Here is a 16,642-nt window from a genome sequence, read left to right on the forward strand (position 1 = left end):
TGAAGCACTTACAACCCATTTAATTTTGTCAAACCAAGAATTTGATCAGTTTGGAAGGTATTTGCATTTGTCGAGGCTTTTAAATCCCCAACTTGTTTTTTATTGTGGAACATATATTGTGAGGTTCTTCAGTCCCAGCATAGAAAGGTACCAATTACTCCTTTGGACAAAGCTGACAATACTCGCTAAACACAGCACATGTAAATTTTTCTCACAGAATTGTAGGCAATTTAACGAGCCATAGACAAATGCCCAGATATTGACAAATGTGCTGTCATTTAAGCGAATGTAGCAACAAAACAGGAGAGGCAAGCTTGATTAGCATATATCCACATTAAAGGAAGAGAAACACATATCTTCCTTCAAAATGCCACGCTGGGTTAAATGGGAACCCACGTCGCCTGAACAAAACGCAAATTTTCCACACAAGGACAGTATGACTGAGAACTGACAAAGTTTACACAAGGTGCATGATATAGAGCACTAGAATTTGACAAATAACGCCGACATTCTTGACTCATTGCCAAAGAGAAAATTGTTCGCCCCCACGAGTGAAATTTCTTACCTAACGTCGGGAGGTGAAGAACACTCCAGTATGTTACACCCTTCCACAATTACAATGTAAAAGAGAAAGGCGTCATGGCCAGTAGATTTGCCGAACACAAAGTAAAACAAGGGCACTCCCCATTTGTAGCACACAGTAGACAACGAGAAGCCCTGGTAAGAATGAGTCCACACAAATCCTAACATAAGAGAGCATCAATCGATCACCAGCCGCCCTTCAGAGGTGGTGATACATATCAAGAATATACCGAAATGGTTCATTTCGTGCCACGAAAGAGCACTTTTGACCAGACAAAACATTTTCGTTCAATTTCTCGGTGCGGGTGGACCGGGTGTTGCGCAGAATGATACGGGAAGTGCAGGCGAGGTCGCGCGGCTTATGATTGGCCCTGGCCGCACGCAGCTTTGGCTGCGCTCGGACGTGAGCTGGAACGCACTTGTAACTTTGGCTGTAGGCCAAGTAAGTACAGCTCTCTCAAATCTCTCATTTCATGGTGGCCGTAACACACGTCTTTGCCGACGCTGTTCGTTCTACCACGCTTGCGCAAATATTTTCCGGCAACTTCTTCGAGCCGGGTTTAACGATGTTGCTGAGAACCGCCAAAGCTTCGCCCTCCGTCAGGATGTGCCAGGACAACGGACCTTCGACAAACTCCACAGAAGTCAGTGTCAGGAATCTCAGCTCTGGCAGGAACGGCCTCATGATTTCTCGCAGCACGGCGGCATAAGACTCGTCGGTTTCTTGGGCACAGTTAGCGATCGCCCATGTGTAGACGCTCTCGATCACGTCATACTCGTTAAGGCAGAGCCGGGGGTGCTTCAGTATCCTGATGACGACGTCCCTCGATGCGGAGACGAACGCGCTCGACTCCAACACCTGATCGGCGTTCTCTTCCAAGAGCCTGTCGATGACGCTGTCGAACTTCATGATGCTTCCGTGCGTCATCGCATAGTCTAAGACATCGCACACGTTGGCTGGCTGCATTGCCTTTTGGATGAACATGTCGCAGGCTTCCACGAGCTTCGGCTCAATGTACTTCTGGGCGGCCGTTCGTGTGTGCAGCGCCTGCTTTATGTCGACGAAGGTTATTTGCTGGCTGTAGAGGTACCTGGAATGAGGGCAAATGTGACGCACACCTTATTCAAACTGCCGAAATGCTATACAGCCATGTCTTGTAAATATGTACACCTCTATTCCTCGTGAAAGCTTTCCATACTGTGAGTTGTCTATAGTAATGAGACAGAAATACATGTATTTACCTAGATTGTCCCCGAAAGTTTAGTCCATAAGCAGCGTATGTAAATTGTCTAATCATTTTCTTTGTTTACCTGTAAAATAAGTATATCTCGATTTTAAATAACAATTCAGTGCTTGGCACACTATGCAACCCTTATCCGGATAATGACGTGCCTCAGCATCCCATAAAATTGTTTATTGTATTGTTGGTGGCCCATGTTTTCTATTCCATACAGAACGAAAAAGGAAAGAAAATGCGACTTTGAATTCAGCTTTTGCACCTGAATTCACACAACTTTTAGTCAAGGTTCTTCATCACGTACAGAGGTGGCACACTAAAACTTCCACTTTGTTTTTTGCTTTGTGAGGAGGGAACCAATGAGAAATGAATGGCATGTAGAAATGTTATTGTGTCGTCTGCTCAGGTATCCTTATGAACGTAAAAACGATTCCAGGAAGCACTACAGTGGCCTGCACTTCGAGGCCAACCGGAAAGTCAATGAAGCTGCAGGGTCAGCGTGATGAGACTACATCAATTCTCCCAGCTCAGAGCCACAAAAGCGTGCAATTTAAACATTGCAACCTCAAGCAACAAACAACTAAGAAACGTAACTCAGGGCCAGAGTTACGGGACATGCTTGTGGTAGGGTGAGGGGGGGAGGACCTTTATATTTCCATCTTGATTTGCAAAGGGATGCAACGTCACAAACAAATTTAATGTGACAAACGGATGTATTGTTACCGACAAAAAAAAATACAATTTTACGAAGAATGAGGTTTTTCTTAGAAAAACCTCATTCTTCGTAGATCATTTTCTCAGTGCTGCCAACACAAAAACAAAAGCAAAATAGTTTCTAATGTGCATTGAAAAATTAATGGACTTGCAGCCGCACGCTGTAGTCTCAAGGCTTTTATTTCAGTCTCCATCTTTGTAACCTGCGGCATCCTCAGCGCCCGAATCTGACCGGTGTCAACAGTGGCCAGAGTTGCTCTTTTTAGCCATCCAGTAAGTGCCTTTTCTGGGTTTGTTTTAGCCATTTAGTCCATAGAATTTCGCCTAGACATCCGATTCAATGCTGTTGTCGAGCGGCTGCAGTGAGCCGACTCGGAACTGAAAGCGTACGCAGATCTTGTCAACACAGTATTCTTGACCTGTTGCACGTCGCCATACTGCGAAGTGGTTGGTACGAATAATACACAAAGAACTTTTAAAACTTACGTTGGGCCAGCTGAATGGACAATACCCACCACACACAAAAAATTACAGGACAGAAAACTGATGGTTGAGGCAAATTTGTAGAAACCAGAGGGGTGATTCTCCATGAATGCGATTGCATTTATCGTTGCACACTGCCAATGTGACGCACGTTGCACGCCGGCTACTGGCGACATGCGTGAACTACAGGGGGCGCTTCTGTAGCTATCATCATCATCGTTTGTGACGTCGCGGGTAGGATAGGATGCGCAAATCGTGGATACCTCGGCTCGTCAGCTCGCTAAATGTGCTGTTGGGGTAACGCGTGGCAAAGCCTGTTCTACAGGTTGTGTTTACTTGGTGAAGTGATATTTGCAGTAAGACATATTACCAAAGCTTGAAAATGTGGCACGCATAGTCGTGCTAAGAAACACTTTTAGCGCTGAGGTGTCGGAGCACTGGGATGGTGGTGTGCTATTCTCTACCCTAGTAAAAAAAAGCTGGATGATGAAAATAGAATATCCAGCGTTTTACCCTGCTACATCTACCATGGCAAATAGGGTGTTATGATTCAGACAAAATAAAACTGAGAACAAATGTCTCATCAAATTGGAACTAAGATGATTAAAACGTGCAGCACAAAGAGACAGGGCAGAACAGAAAAGACACAATCGCTGATTGTGTGTCTTCTCCCCTCAGTCAAAAGGGAAAGCGAAATTCGAGAACCTTACGTGTGTGCAGTAAACACTTCAGTGAAAGCGCATTCATGTATCCTGTTCGTTCCAATGTGTTGTGTGAGTGCTGGTCTCTTATAAATTCAAAGTTCCTTCCTTATTTTTTTTAATGTAAATTAGTAAACAAACTTTTTAAAATAGCTGGCTGAAGAAGCGGTGACTGGCTTCCGGGGTGCAAGCACAGTGAGCTGAAATGGTCTACTGTGCATAACTACTGCACATTAGAAGGCCAGAATATACATAGCTGAAAATCTTGAGTAGTGGCTTAATAATGCTACCACATTAAAACTATGTATTTTGTTCAGCTGACCCCTCATAAGCAATGAGCCAACAAGCTCAGCTTGGGCCAGTAACTTCTAAAGATCTTTTTTTCGAAATACTTTGGTCTAAATATGGGGTTTGCATCCCTTACACGAGTGTGACCCATACACGCAGTAATTCAATTTGTGCTTTTTTTGATAGAAAAAAAATTTGCCCCTGTGAATTTTGTTACTGCTCAGAATGCAAAGCACCGCACCTCGAAACCTCTCGACCTGGCATGCAAGTAACTGCACACACGTTTCTCTCATAATTTTTTAGGATATTTGTGTTCAGGAATCAAGATAAAGCTGTATGTACTGTTATTATCACTAGCCAGGGTCATCATTATGTAAAACGAAGCCCTAAACAAAAGCAAAAAAAGAAATAAAAAAATGTGGACAAAGGTTAAAAAGTTAAATATCTGCAAGAAAATTTAAAGTACACATTCTAATGTTACATACAAGGTGTCCCCCCCAAAAAAGTACATGTCTTTCTTCACTGCAAAAACAAGCCATGCATCGCTGAACGCTTAGTCTGCACCCAAATGTAGCACTAGAGGTCCAAACCAGACGCCAAAGCTTCAGCACTAACCGTTACACCTCATTAAAAAGTTACGTGATTTTCTGAAAATTTTCATGAGAAAATGGCGGCCAACAGAGCTCTCGAATACATGGTGCTCATGGTGCCACAAACGGAAAACAGGCAAAAAATGTGCCCTATTTTCCCATTGAAAGTTTCAAAAAGTCGCTCAAAACTTTTGAATAAGATATCCGCTCACTCGATTTTTAACTTTGGCGTTTACTTCGGACCTCTAGTGCTATATTTGGGCACAGAATGAGCGTTCGGCAATGCACATTTTATTTCTGCGATTAAAGAAAACACTGTAAATTTCTTTCTGGAACACCCTATGCATGCACATCTGGTTGAGTACAAATGTAAGAGCTACAAATATAAAAAAAAGAAACCCAATTTTTTTCAAATGTGGCAGGGACATCATTGAATATTAGTGATGGGCTGAACTTTTGCGGCGCCGAATCTTGGGATTCGGCAAAGCCGAACTTTTGCGGAACTATTCTAAAGATTCGGCAAAAATACATCGTTACCAGACTTAATTTTGATATTTCGTTATTTCTGTCGAAAAAAGGTTTTATGCTTCTTTTTTCTTAATTTAAATGCAACATGTAATGCATATTGACATAGTTATGACTAAATAAGGTGATGTTCTACAAGATAATTGTATCGGTGTCGTTTTTGTGTGTTTACTGGGAATTTTAGTGACTCCTTGCAGAAGTGGCGTGACAACAAGGTTGGGTAGAAGCAAGCGTGACGCAGTCACGAATCACGCTATGAGAGTTTCGGTTTTGAGGCATCATCAGAGCAAGCCTGCATGTGAGTGTACATTGTTAAAATGAAGGCAATAACACTGCGTTCTTGCTTTCTCTGGGAGTCACCGTTTTGTGCGCGAAAATGAATGCAACGGTTGCTGAGCCTTTACCAGAAAAGATAATATTATTGTAAATATGCATGTTTTTTCGATTTGAGTCACTTGACGTCAGCTTTGCATGAAAGTGTGCGTTCCATATTCACAACGTCTTGTTTTAACCTTTAAAATGCCAGTTTCTGGTGTTAGGACACACACAAACGTTTCGGAAGATAGGGAGAGTTGGGAATGTCGGATGTACAACATCGAGTATTTTAGTTTTCTGCAGATACATAGAAATTCCGAAATAACACTAATTGAAAAAGCAATATTATTTTGTTTTGGAACACACCACTCTTGAGCCGAAAACAGAATTGTTATAATTGCGCGGAGTGCTTTAAAGTAATTGTCGGCCAATGTTTGAATGTTTCAGAATGCACTGCATCATTTGTTACTTGCGCAGGGGACTGCGTAGATTGCTGGTCGATCTTCTATTCTTGAGGCAGAAAATATTGAAGAGAACCTCACCCACTCACAAACGCACAGTTACCGCGTTGCCTACTCCACACCTCGCCGTAACCGCTGGTTGTACTACGCCGCACGATGGTAACCGCACGACTGCACGGCGTCCATTTGCAATCCATAGCCCCGTCGCGTTCTCGCCCGTGCAGAGACATTTGCCGAATTTTTGCCAAATCTTTGCCAAACTTTCCTTCAAAAGTTCGGCATTTGCCGAACTTTGCCGAATCTGAAGTTTGGCAGATTCGGTCCATCACTAGTGAATATCCATACAAATAAAGAATAACCAAATCAGCAAATTGGCTGGAGTATAGTACAAAAGCTAACATGACGTGTCAACAAGATAGAGAGAATAGCAGCGTACGCCACAAGGACGGTGCACTCTTAACATAGCCGCTTCCCTGAAGGGAAGTAGTATGTACTCTTCCCCTTCAGGGGTGCGGTAAGCTACTCAATAATGTCTATGGAAAGAGCTTGGCAATTGACAAGGCCAGAAAAGTTTGAACTTGCACTGCAACCATGAAACAATAATGCGACATCCCTTGCTCAGAAATGCCGTGCAGATCTCATTTTTACTATAAACAATATTTTAGACTCCGTTGCAAATCAGACACGGCATGTAGGGTGGTATACGAGTAGGACCTAAGTTGCAGGCAGCGCATACACCAACTTGAAACGCAACCTTTCGTGCTTTTCTACCGCTAAACATCGTGTAAAACGCCAATTGCTGTCTATTTGGTGTGCTTTGCAAACCTCTGATGATTTATGAAGACAGAAAACTTCATGTTTGTACTTCACATAAAACGCTAAAATTTAGTGAGGAACGTAAATAAATACAAGTTAAGCTCATTCTCCGTCAAACCTTTATCAAAAGTGTTCATTGCTGAATAATAAAAAAGTAAAAATGACGTTACTACCTGCTATATATCTTAAAAGTGCAGGTTGTGACAACCTATCCAGCAGGGATGGGCAGTATTTCAAATACAAGTATTTGAAATACATATTTTAAATACTTTGTATATTTTGCATTTGTATTTAATTACGAATTGGGTAATGTATTTGACGTGTGTATGTAAATACTAAAACAAGGGTATTTCAAATACAATTGTAATTAAATACTATTTTGTGGGCGAAAATACATCCTTCAAATTTATTGGCACTGTCCAGAGCAGGAAGAAAACGACGCTCTGCACCGAAAGCAGTGTATCTCAATCAAGCACAAGCGTTCAGTGACTTTGTGATTACGGTGCTAGTCCAGGGCAAGAATAGTGACAAAATCGACGTTCACAGGCAGACTGGCTAAATAAGTGCCTGGGACAACTTGTGATGCTTTCAGCCTGATTTCCACCCATATTTTTGGCTCAAACATTCTAAATACGCAGGTCGTCCAGATTTTCGTAACTGGTGCGAGTTGCAACAATAAAAAATCCTCTAGCTAGTGCTGCGCGTCTTGGTCGTCTCGGTTCTTTGTTGGTCTATACCAAAATGTAATCGACAAAAAAAGCTGCTGCTTTAAGCTCTGTACTTTTTTCACCTATTACGTCCAAGCTGATTACATTATTTTTGTGATTATATTTCTATAACGTTACTAGAGCCTCGCACACTAACTCCCGAGTGTGCGATGCAAAATTAAAATGAGATACCCAGAAACCCGTTGCAGGTGCCCTGAAGTCGCTGACGCAAATTTTGAGGAATGTATTTGGAAAAGTACTTGGAGGAGACCAAATACATTTGGTTGTATTTGTATCTTGTACTTAAATGCTTTTTTGGAAATGTAATTAGATTTGTAATTAAATACATTTTTGACGAAGTATTTTGTATTTATATTTCAATACATATTTGCATGTATTTTGCCCATCCCTGCTATCTAGAAACATGTTGCATTAGACAAAATCAGAAAAACTATTTTCTTGAGCGACGTGAACTCGAAATACACACCGAGAGCCAAGTCTGACCCAATGACGGTTACGCATGCCGTTACTCTTGCGACACTACACGAGTAAACAACGAGGGCCCCCAGCCCGCAAGCACGTGAGATACAGAGCCACATCCTGTCGACCCACAGAGCTGTAGAGCTACCCCAAAAATCACCTTTGTCTTCGTTGTGGATTAGATTTTTCACGTGTGCAAGCCCCTCCTCTGGGACCATTACTCCCCCCTCCCCCTCCCCTCTCCTCTCCCTCCCTCCCTCCCTGCCCCCTTCCAAGCTGACAAACAGCAGAAGTTAAGTGTTTTTTGGCCCAGTCAACAATTGGTGTTGCGCGACGTAATTACACTTTCTGCCCCCCCCCCCCCCCCCTCCCTCCCTCCCTCCCTCCCTCCCTCCCTCCCTCCCTCCTCCTCTCCCTCTCCCTCTCCCCCCCCCCCCCCCCCCACGGGACGGTGGGTTTAGGAAAGAAAAAGTGGGCAACTGACATGCTTATGTGCCCTCTCACTGGAGTTTGTCACATAATAATGTATCGTGCATAAAAAAAAAAACTTTTCTTCTTCTTTTTGTGGCGTTCTTCAGAAATGCATAAAACATATTGTTTTTGTTTTTATTGGTTGGGAGATTGTGGGGCCCCCTTTTGTGGCTGCGTGGTCCTGGTGCCAGCGCCAGGGCTCAACACAGCCGCCTTGGCTGCCCATGCCAAGTGCCAGCCCTGTCACTAGCCATTACCTGAGGAACGTAGAAAATCCGTCTGGGTCCAAGTCGGTGATGCGAACCTGATCCCCCTCTGGCAGATTTCCATAGAACATGGATTCGAAGACCTCGTTTCGCATGGCGAGGACCATTTTGTGGGCCCGGACGCTTCGAGGGGAGTCGTCGAAACCGTGCTCTACCAGGAACTCCACATCCGTGTGCATTCCCCTCGTGAGGAAGCTGAGGTCGTCCCTCAGCGGCCCTTCGCCCTCTGCAGTGACCGGTTTCTCGACCTGAAAAGGGCGATACACCAGTTTTATTGCTCTTAGTAAATACCGCTTAGATAAAGACAATAGTAACCTATGCTCCACGTACGCGCTACTTTTCTTTATGCAATGCCAGTTGCAGAAATAATCCCGGAAAAACGAGCTGCCTTCACTCCCTCAACTCGCATCCAGAATGAGCGGCCAAGTGATCTGGAGCCAATTATATGTGCCGCCAATGTTTATCATAGCCGAACACTGGGGTTGGTAAAGGTAGGAAGCTAGCAATGGAGATGGGAGAACCGAAGCTATCCCCTGCCTATCTCAAATTGTCAGCGACCGTAGTTATAACTCGCGCACCATCAACATACGGGGTGTTTCTTTGCAAGCTTTACAGGTTTGTTTAAAAAAAAAGTGAAAGCCCTGTAACGTCGAATTTGAGTGGAGCTCTTGAGGAGGAGGAGGGAAGGGTACGTGACCTTGGGGGGTCACGTGACGATGCCTGATGACGTCATCATTGACGATAACAATGCGGATACCGATGACGTCATCAGTGATGATGACGATGCCGGTGACGTCTTAAGTGACGTCACGGATGACGTCATCAGCGATGATGACGATGACGATGCGGATGCCGATGACGTCATCAGTGATGATGACGATGACGATGCGGATGCCGGTGACGTCATCAGTGACGTCACTGTTGACGTCATCAGTGACGATGACGTCATCGCATCGTCATCAGTGATGATGACGATGACGATGTGGATGACGGTGACGTCATCTGTGACGTCACTGATGTCGTCATCAGTGACGATGACGTCATCGGGGGGTCACGTGACCTCGGGGGAGGGGAGTCACATGGCCTCAGTGGGGTCACGTGGCCTCAGGGGGTCACGTGGCCTTAGGGGGTAACGTGACCTGAGGGGGTCACTTGACCTAAGGGGTCACTTGACCGAAGGGGTCACGTGACCTGGGGGTGGGTCACGTGACCTCGGGGGGGTAACGTGACCTCGCGGTTACGCCGACGCCACTCAAGCCGGAAACGGGCCCCTAAGAGCTGCGCTCTAAAAAGCCGTTAGAGCTACACTTATGCAGTTTGTGCAGGTAACGTATGCAGCAAGGGGGACATAATATATGGGACTAATTATAACAATCAGACAGCTAATTAAGTAAAATTTGTAAATTAACTTTATAATTAGTAAAAATAGACATATGGTTCCAATTACAGTGATGCGATTGGTCGTAGCCATTTTGGAGCAGCTATTGAAGCAGCCAAAAGTTCATTTTGGAGAAGCAAAAAAAGCTTTCGGAACATAGCCGCACATTTCATTTTCATTTATATCACTGCAAATGTGAGGGGGAGAGGCTGCAAATATTAGGAGAACGAACACTAGCTGCTTAGTTGCATGTGGAAGCACCAAACACGGTAACAAGAAGACGACTGATGAAAAACAGCGCAAAATGCCGTGAATGATTATTTTGAAATACGAAATCCCACTGAACAAATGTTAAAATACAATAACTTTGAGCACCTAGATTTATGTGTACTTCAAATTCTAGGGGGGGAGGGGGGCAGGTTGTAACAAAACTGCAATTCTTAATTTAGACAAAAAACGAAGCATAACAAATGAACCTACAAAAGAGTCCATGTATACCTTCTTACACCTCGTCTCGCTCTAAAGGAGTACCTTTCCCCTTAGCACAGAGGTGTGCTGCAGCGAAGCAAGACATGCAACATTGCGACGCCCAGGTCACAATTGTCATTAAACTAACTAACCCACCAGAAAAGACCACGAGACTTATTGCGAAACTTCCAAGTACTGTCAGTGCTTGGTGCGAAATCAAACCAAATAGTATGTTATTTGAGGTGATCATCTAAAGTCCTGACAACCCGCACGAACCTACCCTACCTATGAGGCTTGGTAGCGAGGCCTGCAGCTGTTATATTTTCAGTATTTTTTAACTTAAGTTCTGGAGCAATGTTGGTGCAATTTCCTCAAATGTTGGTCAAACGTAGCAGGGTGTAGCAGGGTAAGCACTTTGGCACAGTTTGGTGTAACAGTCACATTACTGCAATCAGAAACTTGCTGAGCAGCATCCAAAACCACTACATCTATAAGTTTTTTTATAATTTGAGCGCGTGGGAGCGTAATAGTGCTCTAAAGGTAAAAATCATGCAGCAAGTACTAGGCTAAGGCTATAATAAGAGATGGAAAAATTGCAGCAGGTACAAGGCTACCCGCGCCTTAATGCACGGGTAGCCTTGTACCTGCTGCATGAATGGCACCTTTAGCACACTACTGTGCTTCTCACACCCTCAAAGTCTTACTGAAAATTAACGATTTTCGATGACGCTCAGCAAGATTCCAATTGGAACCATGTCTAATTTAACTAATAAAAATGTTATTTAACGAATTTCAATTAATTAGCTGACTGATCGTTACGATGAGCCAACTACACAGTGATGTGATTGGCCTAAGCCGTTTTGGAGCACCTTCTGGAGCAGCCAAAACAGAGTTTTGGAGCAGCAAAACTGGCTTTTGGAGCAGCTAAAACAGTGTTTCGGAGCAGCGAAAGTTGCTTTTAGAGCAGATATTCTTAGAAAAAAAAAAAAGATTAATTTCAAGTGGTGTACAAACGAAGGACACATGGCTCGCCGCTATCAACTAATTATTGTCAAGATAGACAACCTGGGAGTCTTTCAACATGTAACTGAAATGCCAATGACATGACACATTTGCAATGCTTCAGTTAAATGATACAAATATATCGGACCAAACTGCACGGCTGGTACCCAGCACGCTAGCGTCGGAGCGTCCGCACACGCCCACGTCTATCACTGAAATGTTTTTTTGTTTTTTTAAAGACGCGAGAGGAGAGACGGGGAGAAAAGCCATGCAAGACCGGATGAACGATTGATGCAGGGTACCTTGTATCGGACGGCTGCTTGCACCACCTAGCTCATGTGTGCTCAATTACGGTACTCAGTTTAGTTTCGGTTTTCAAAGGCGACCAAAATTGGTTCTTTGGTGCAGGCTTGGCGCAGATTACCCATATTTTGGCGAAATGTAGCAGGATGTAGCAGGGTTAGCCCAATGGCGCAGTTTGGCGCAATTGGCGCAGCAATCACATCACCGAACTACACTATCTCCCCTTATTATAACTCACCTCCATAAACCATATAAATGTAGCTTTTACAACCTTTTTTTTACAAATCTGTAAAGCTTAAAAAAATAAAAAAAAGCTGTATATCGAGTGGACTACGGCACCTTTTTCAGGGCTGGGGACATGGCGTCCCTCCTAGCCATCCGAACGGCCTTGTGGATCTTTCTGTTGCCCACTGCGCCTGGCACGGGTAGGCCAGACATGGCCCCTTGCCGAACGAGGATGCTGCCGAAGCAAGCCGAGGCCAGAAGTGACTCGGGACGGTGGCTCGCCCTGGCGCAGATGCCCAGTGACGGTGGGTCTACCTCCTTCAACCACCAGTTCGAGGTGGCAAAGTGCCACCTCGAAACGCCAGGCGTGGCGGCCTCCAACCTGGGAGCTGCGCGTGAATTAAAAAAAGTAAAGTTTTACACGGGCTAAAAGAAGAGCTCCGGCGAAACTTTGGTAGGCATGACCTGCAAAAGATTAGTTCAACACATTAACAGACACATCTGAACTAGTAACCCAATTTACAAACAATAACTTTTTTTTTGGAAAGTTGTTGAATTTCTACATTTTATTTGAAAGGGTTTATTAACATTACTAAAATTGAGACCTAAAATGTTGTAATTGGGGGCAAGAAAGCTTGTTCCTGGCGGGTTACAAGTTTGATAGTGTGAAGTGAAAGCTGCGGAAGCTTATGCCAGCAAAAACAGGAATTTACAAAATAATGTGTTTCGTGACTGCCTTCTGTCTAAAGAGTTCTTTAGACATTTTCTCAAGGTCTATGTGATGTCTACTTTGAATACCAAACTTCCTGCACATGATGAATACATGTGCAGGAAGTGACAGTAAGGTCCGTATCATACCACTGAAACACAATTTGTGAAAACTGATTTTGTGTAAATCTTTGCATGGACAAACATCTCGTGAAAACTCACTTCATGAACAGGTGCTCGTGCACCGTTCGGTCAACATCTTTCTTTTACCAAGCGCACAATCAAATTAGGAAGCCGCTAAAGGCTAATGCATGATTCACCGTCGTGTTTACCTAGGCTTTGCACTCCCCCTCCCTCCTCTCTCTTCCTCGGTAAACCAGGCGAGACACAAAAAGTTTGTTGCGAGAACAGCAGGGTAGTGCTCAACGAAACATGACAAGGTGCGTCGACGAAACTAATCCGAGAAGCCTTCCGACTGAACGACACATTGTTCGACGAACTAACTGCCGCAGGTGCGCAGGGTGTGGATATACGAGCTGGCCCAGCAGCGTTCAGGCCGGGGTGGCACACACACCATGCGGGAATCCCCGGGTATGTTAAAACCGTTCCTAATGCGGTTGGGATGGACTGCTACATTTCCTGTTGCAACGTGGCAGTCAGCTTCATGCCTTAGCATACTGGAGGCACCCCATACAGCATTTTACGCCTGTCGGCTATACTCCGTTGCACTCTAAATCCGACCACAGCCAATGCTGCGATCCGACTGAACCAGTCAAGTGGCGCTGAAAGTACATCGTCACAGCATTCGTCGTCTTTGTGCGTCTGCCATAACTGGATAAACCAATCGTGCACAAAAAAAAAAGCGCAGGATCACAGCACATTCACTGCATGGGTCTGGTTCGGATGGTGATGACAAGCACACGGATGAGTGCCACGATTCACTTTTGGCAATGCCTGATCGGCATTGCCGTATTGTAGTGTCGACTGTGATCAGAGCGAAGCGGAGTATAGCGCTTAACTCGGGCAGCTCAGATTGCCATCGACTGTACCTCACTTGTGCCCAAATAAGAAATGCCGGGCTTATTTGTGAGCCAGGGGTCTGCAGATTGGCAGGGTCCAAGTCACCGCCCCAGCTGAGATCACGATTTCTTTCGTGGAGCCTTTTTTTCCCCTCAACGAAACGGACTTTGTGATTTCGGAGCATTCAGTTCCGATGCCTCGCTTCGCTGGCTTGTGAAAGGCTGAGTTCTTGCGAAACGCCACGCAGACATTTACAGCAGCCCGATACCCGGGTTACCTACGACGGGTTGACTGAAAAGCGATGAGACCGAGTTTTTAAAATTCAGAATTGGCCGACTCTACAAACTCTCATTATTTCATATATATTTTTTTCAAGGTAGCATTTTTCACATTCAATATATTAATTTGAATGTTTCAAAAACCACTCAAAGGTAAAAATGTTTTGCAGTAGCACGTTCAGCATTGCAGCCGCGACTGCAATACAATCTTGAGCAAGCACCTACTCAAATACGGAGATAATAGTGCAAAACTGGGGGATGGACACTCCTTAAGTCAACAATATGTTAAGATATGTCCTTTGTTCATTTTCCAAATGTTACAAAATTCAGGGGCGAGCGCTTACTGTGGAATGGGCAGATGCTCGGTATTTTATGCACGTTTACTTCATCGTATAAAGGGAACTTCCTTCCAAGCTGTTCTTTTTTCTTTTTCTTTCAGCGCTGAAAATGCCCAGAATTGATAGGGCAATAAGTCTGGGTTATATGTAGAGCATTACAGTGCAGTTAACACTTTTTCAAGGTTAACGCGAAATTCACCAACGCTCCTTTGCTCTACTCTCACAAGCAACTTTTGTCATTCAACAAGACGTGTACGAGGTGCCGTCACTCTCTGCGACAGGACATTAAAGACAATCGTGGTCCAACTGCAGGTTCAGACACGTGTAAGTATTCCAAAGAAAAACGGAAGCATTCTCGTTACTTCTACATTACCCCTCCTATACCTGAAGAGATAATAAAATTGAGATCAATTTGTGTTAGATGAATTTTGGACGCCAGTTTACTCAAGTTCAAAGTCCCGGTTGAATTGAGCTTGAACACATGCTGTCCTTTCTCCCAAAGAAAGCCTTCCTTCGTGGCTGAAAGCTTGTTGTTGACATTCCAGTAAGTGGAACCACTTTTATCACCCCAAATAAACGCATTTGTGTATCGATGAACTGCAAATTAAACTTCAGCACCAAGTTCTTTAAGTTGACGAACAAAGAGGTAGCCATTCTACTAAGTATGCTCCTACCACCGCTCTACTTCATTTCACCCAAGTCCAGATGCAGTTGAGGCTGAGAGTCGATGGGACCGATCTGTCAAAAGTGGATCATCCTGGTGTTTGTCATGTTTGTGTGTGTCCTTTCATTGCTGAACCGATAAACAGTAAAAGCCTAGTGACTTGCACTTTTTACGCTGCTCAATTGGTCCCATTACCTGGTGGCAAGGACTGTGTCAAACAGGAAGTGAAGAGCAATAAAAGCAGTAATTCATTTATTTACTCCTTTAGGGTACATACCCACAAGCACTGAGGCACTGTAGAAACGAGTGGGAAATAAAAACAAACAACAAATGTAGCTAAGACATGCAAGTGATACGCAACACAGAAATTACACGTCCCAGAAAAACAAAGCAATTAAAATAAAATTTACGTTGAGTTGACACAAAGAAATGCGAACAAGTATTGGCAAAAACAGAAATAATCATATATATAGGGTGCGCACATTGGATCTTTCAAAGTAAAACAAGCCGGACAAATCAGCACCTCCACATACGAAGTTCAAACATTCACCAAATGTGCCTAGAGGTCTTGTATATTCTCTAGATAAATAGGTGCAGTTCACTCCCGGTAAAAATTAGACCAACAAACTTACCGAAGTCAATGTGGAAGTGTTGGCAGCCGACTGAGGTAAAAAAGGATGCAACTTGTTCGCAGACGATCGAAAAAGCGAGCAGACGACACACACTGTTGTCTGCTAGCTGCGCCTACCAAGGGATGGCGCCACAAGTTACATTCACTGCTAATTTGTCCGTCTGCGTACACGTCTGTGTTGACATCGGCAAGTTTATTGGTCCGATATTTTATAGGAAGAGAACTACGCCATGGAGTTTTAGGAGGTAGACGTCAGCACCACAATGCACATTCAGTGAAAACTTGAAACGCAATTCCAGTTTGTTTACAATACATAGTAAGAAAACAATGCAGTTCTCTTTAGTACCGACCAAAAAGAGAGCACGCCAAATATTTCAGTCCAATTTCGCTTAAAAGTGGAATAAACTGGCAAACAAGGGCTGATGTGAGCGAAATTACCAAATTCTGCTAATCTTAGCAATCAGGCACAGTGTGACCAACGGTGCAGTCAATACCGCCGTGTCTGCGCAGCCCACCCTGGACTATCTACGTCATGCTCAGGGCGCTCGGAGAGAGGTTCGCTTATTTCATACTTTTTCAAGCAAAGCTTACGGGCGGCGCTAGCGGCGTGCTTGTCGTTGGCCATGCGATTCGCCGAATGCAGGTGCTCCCGTGCGAGCATATGCCATCTCCGGCAGTGACCCTCGCGTGTGAGAAAGTCAGTTTGTGACGTTGAGCACAGCATACTTCTACAAACCCGTCGTGACATAATCACGTCTGGTTCACTGAACTTCACTTTCTACCATTTTTTTTCAAAACAAGCCCTTAGGAAAGCTTGCCTTCTGCGCTCAAACCCGAGCTGCAGCCGCAGGCGTCGTCAGGTGCAGCAGACAGCTGACCGTAGCAGACTACACTTTCACCCTTCCGCCGAGTTGCGTACAGCCGCCCGGTACGCGAGTCAAGATTTGTACCAAGTGGTTACAGATGTCAGAGCACGGAGGCAACAACACG

At 44.4% G+C, this 16,642-nt stretch overlaps 1 protein-coding gene across 1 annotated transcript in view; it reads right to left on the reverse strand.

The window, feature by feature from the left end:
• The window catches only part of LOC115327457 (BTB/POZ domain-containing protein 6-B), a 33,352-nt gene continuing 16,710 nt past the window's right edge, over nt 1-16,642 (reverse strand). The window contains exons 2-4 of the mRNA XM_042294448.1: nt 12,128-12,402; nt 8,629-8,885; nt 1-1,673 (exon numbers count right to left, since the gene is read on the reverse strand). Coding sequence (XP_042150382.1) covers nt 1,049-1,673; nt 8,629-8,885; nt 12,128-12,226 — 981 coding nt within the window. The 5' untranslated portion in view covers nt 12,227-12,402 and the 3' untranslated portion in view covers nt 1-1,048. The remainder of the gene's footprint in view (nt 1,674-8,628; nt 8,886-12,127; nt 12,403-16,642) is intronic.

This window comes from Ixodes scapularis, unplaced genomic scaffold, assembly GCF_016920785.2.
Source record: "Ixodes scapularis isolate PalLabHiFi unplaced genomic scaffold, ASM1692078v2 PGA_scaffold6__148_contigs__length_123643588, whole genome shotgun sequence".
In the NCBI taxonomy this organism is placed as follows: Eukaryota; Metazoa; Arthropoda; class Arachnida; order Ixodida; family Ixodidae; genus Ixodes; species Ixodes scapularis.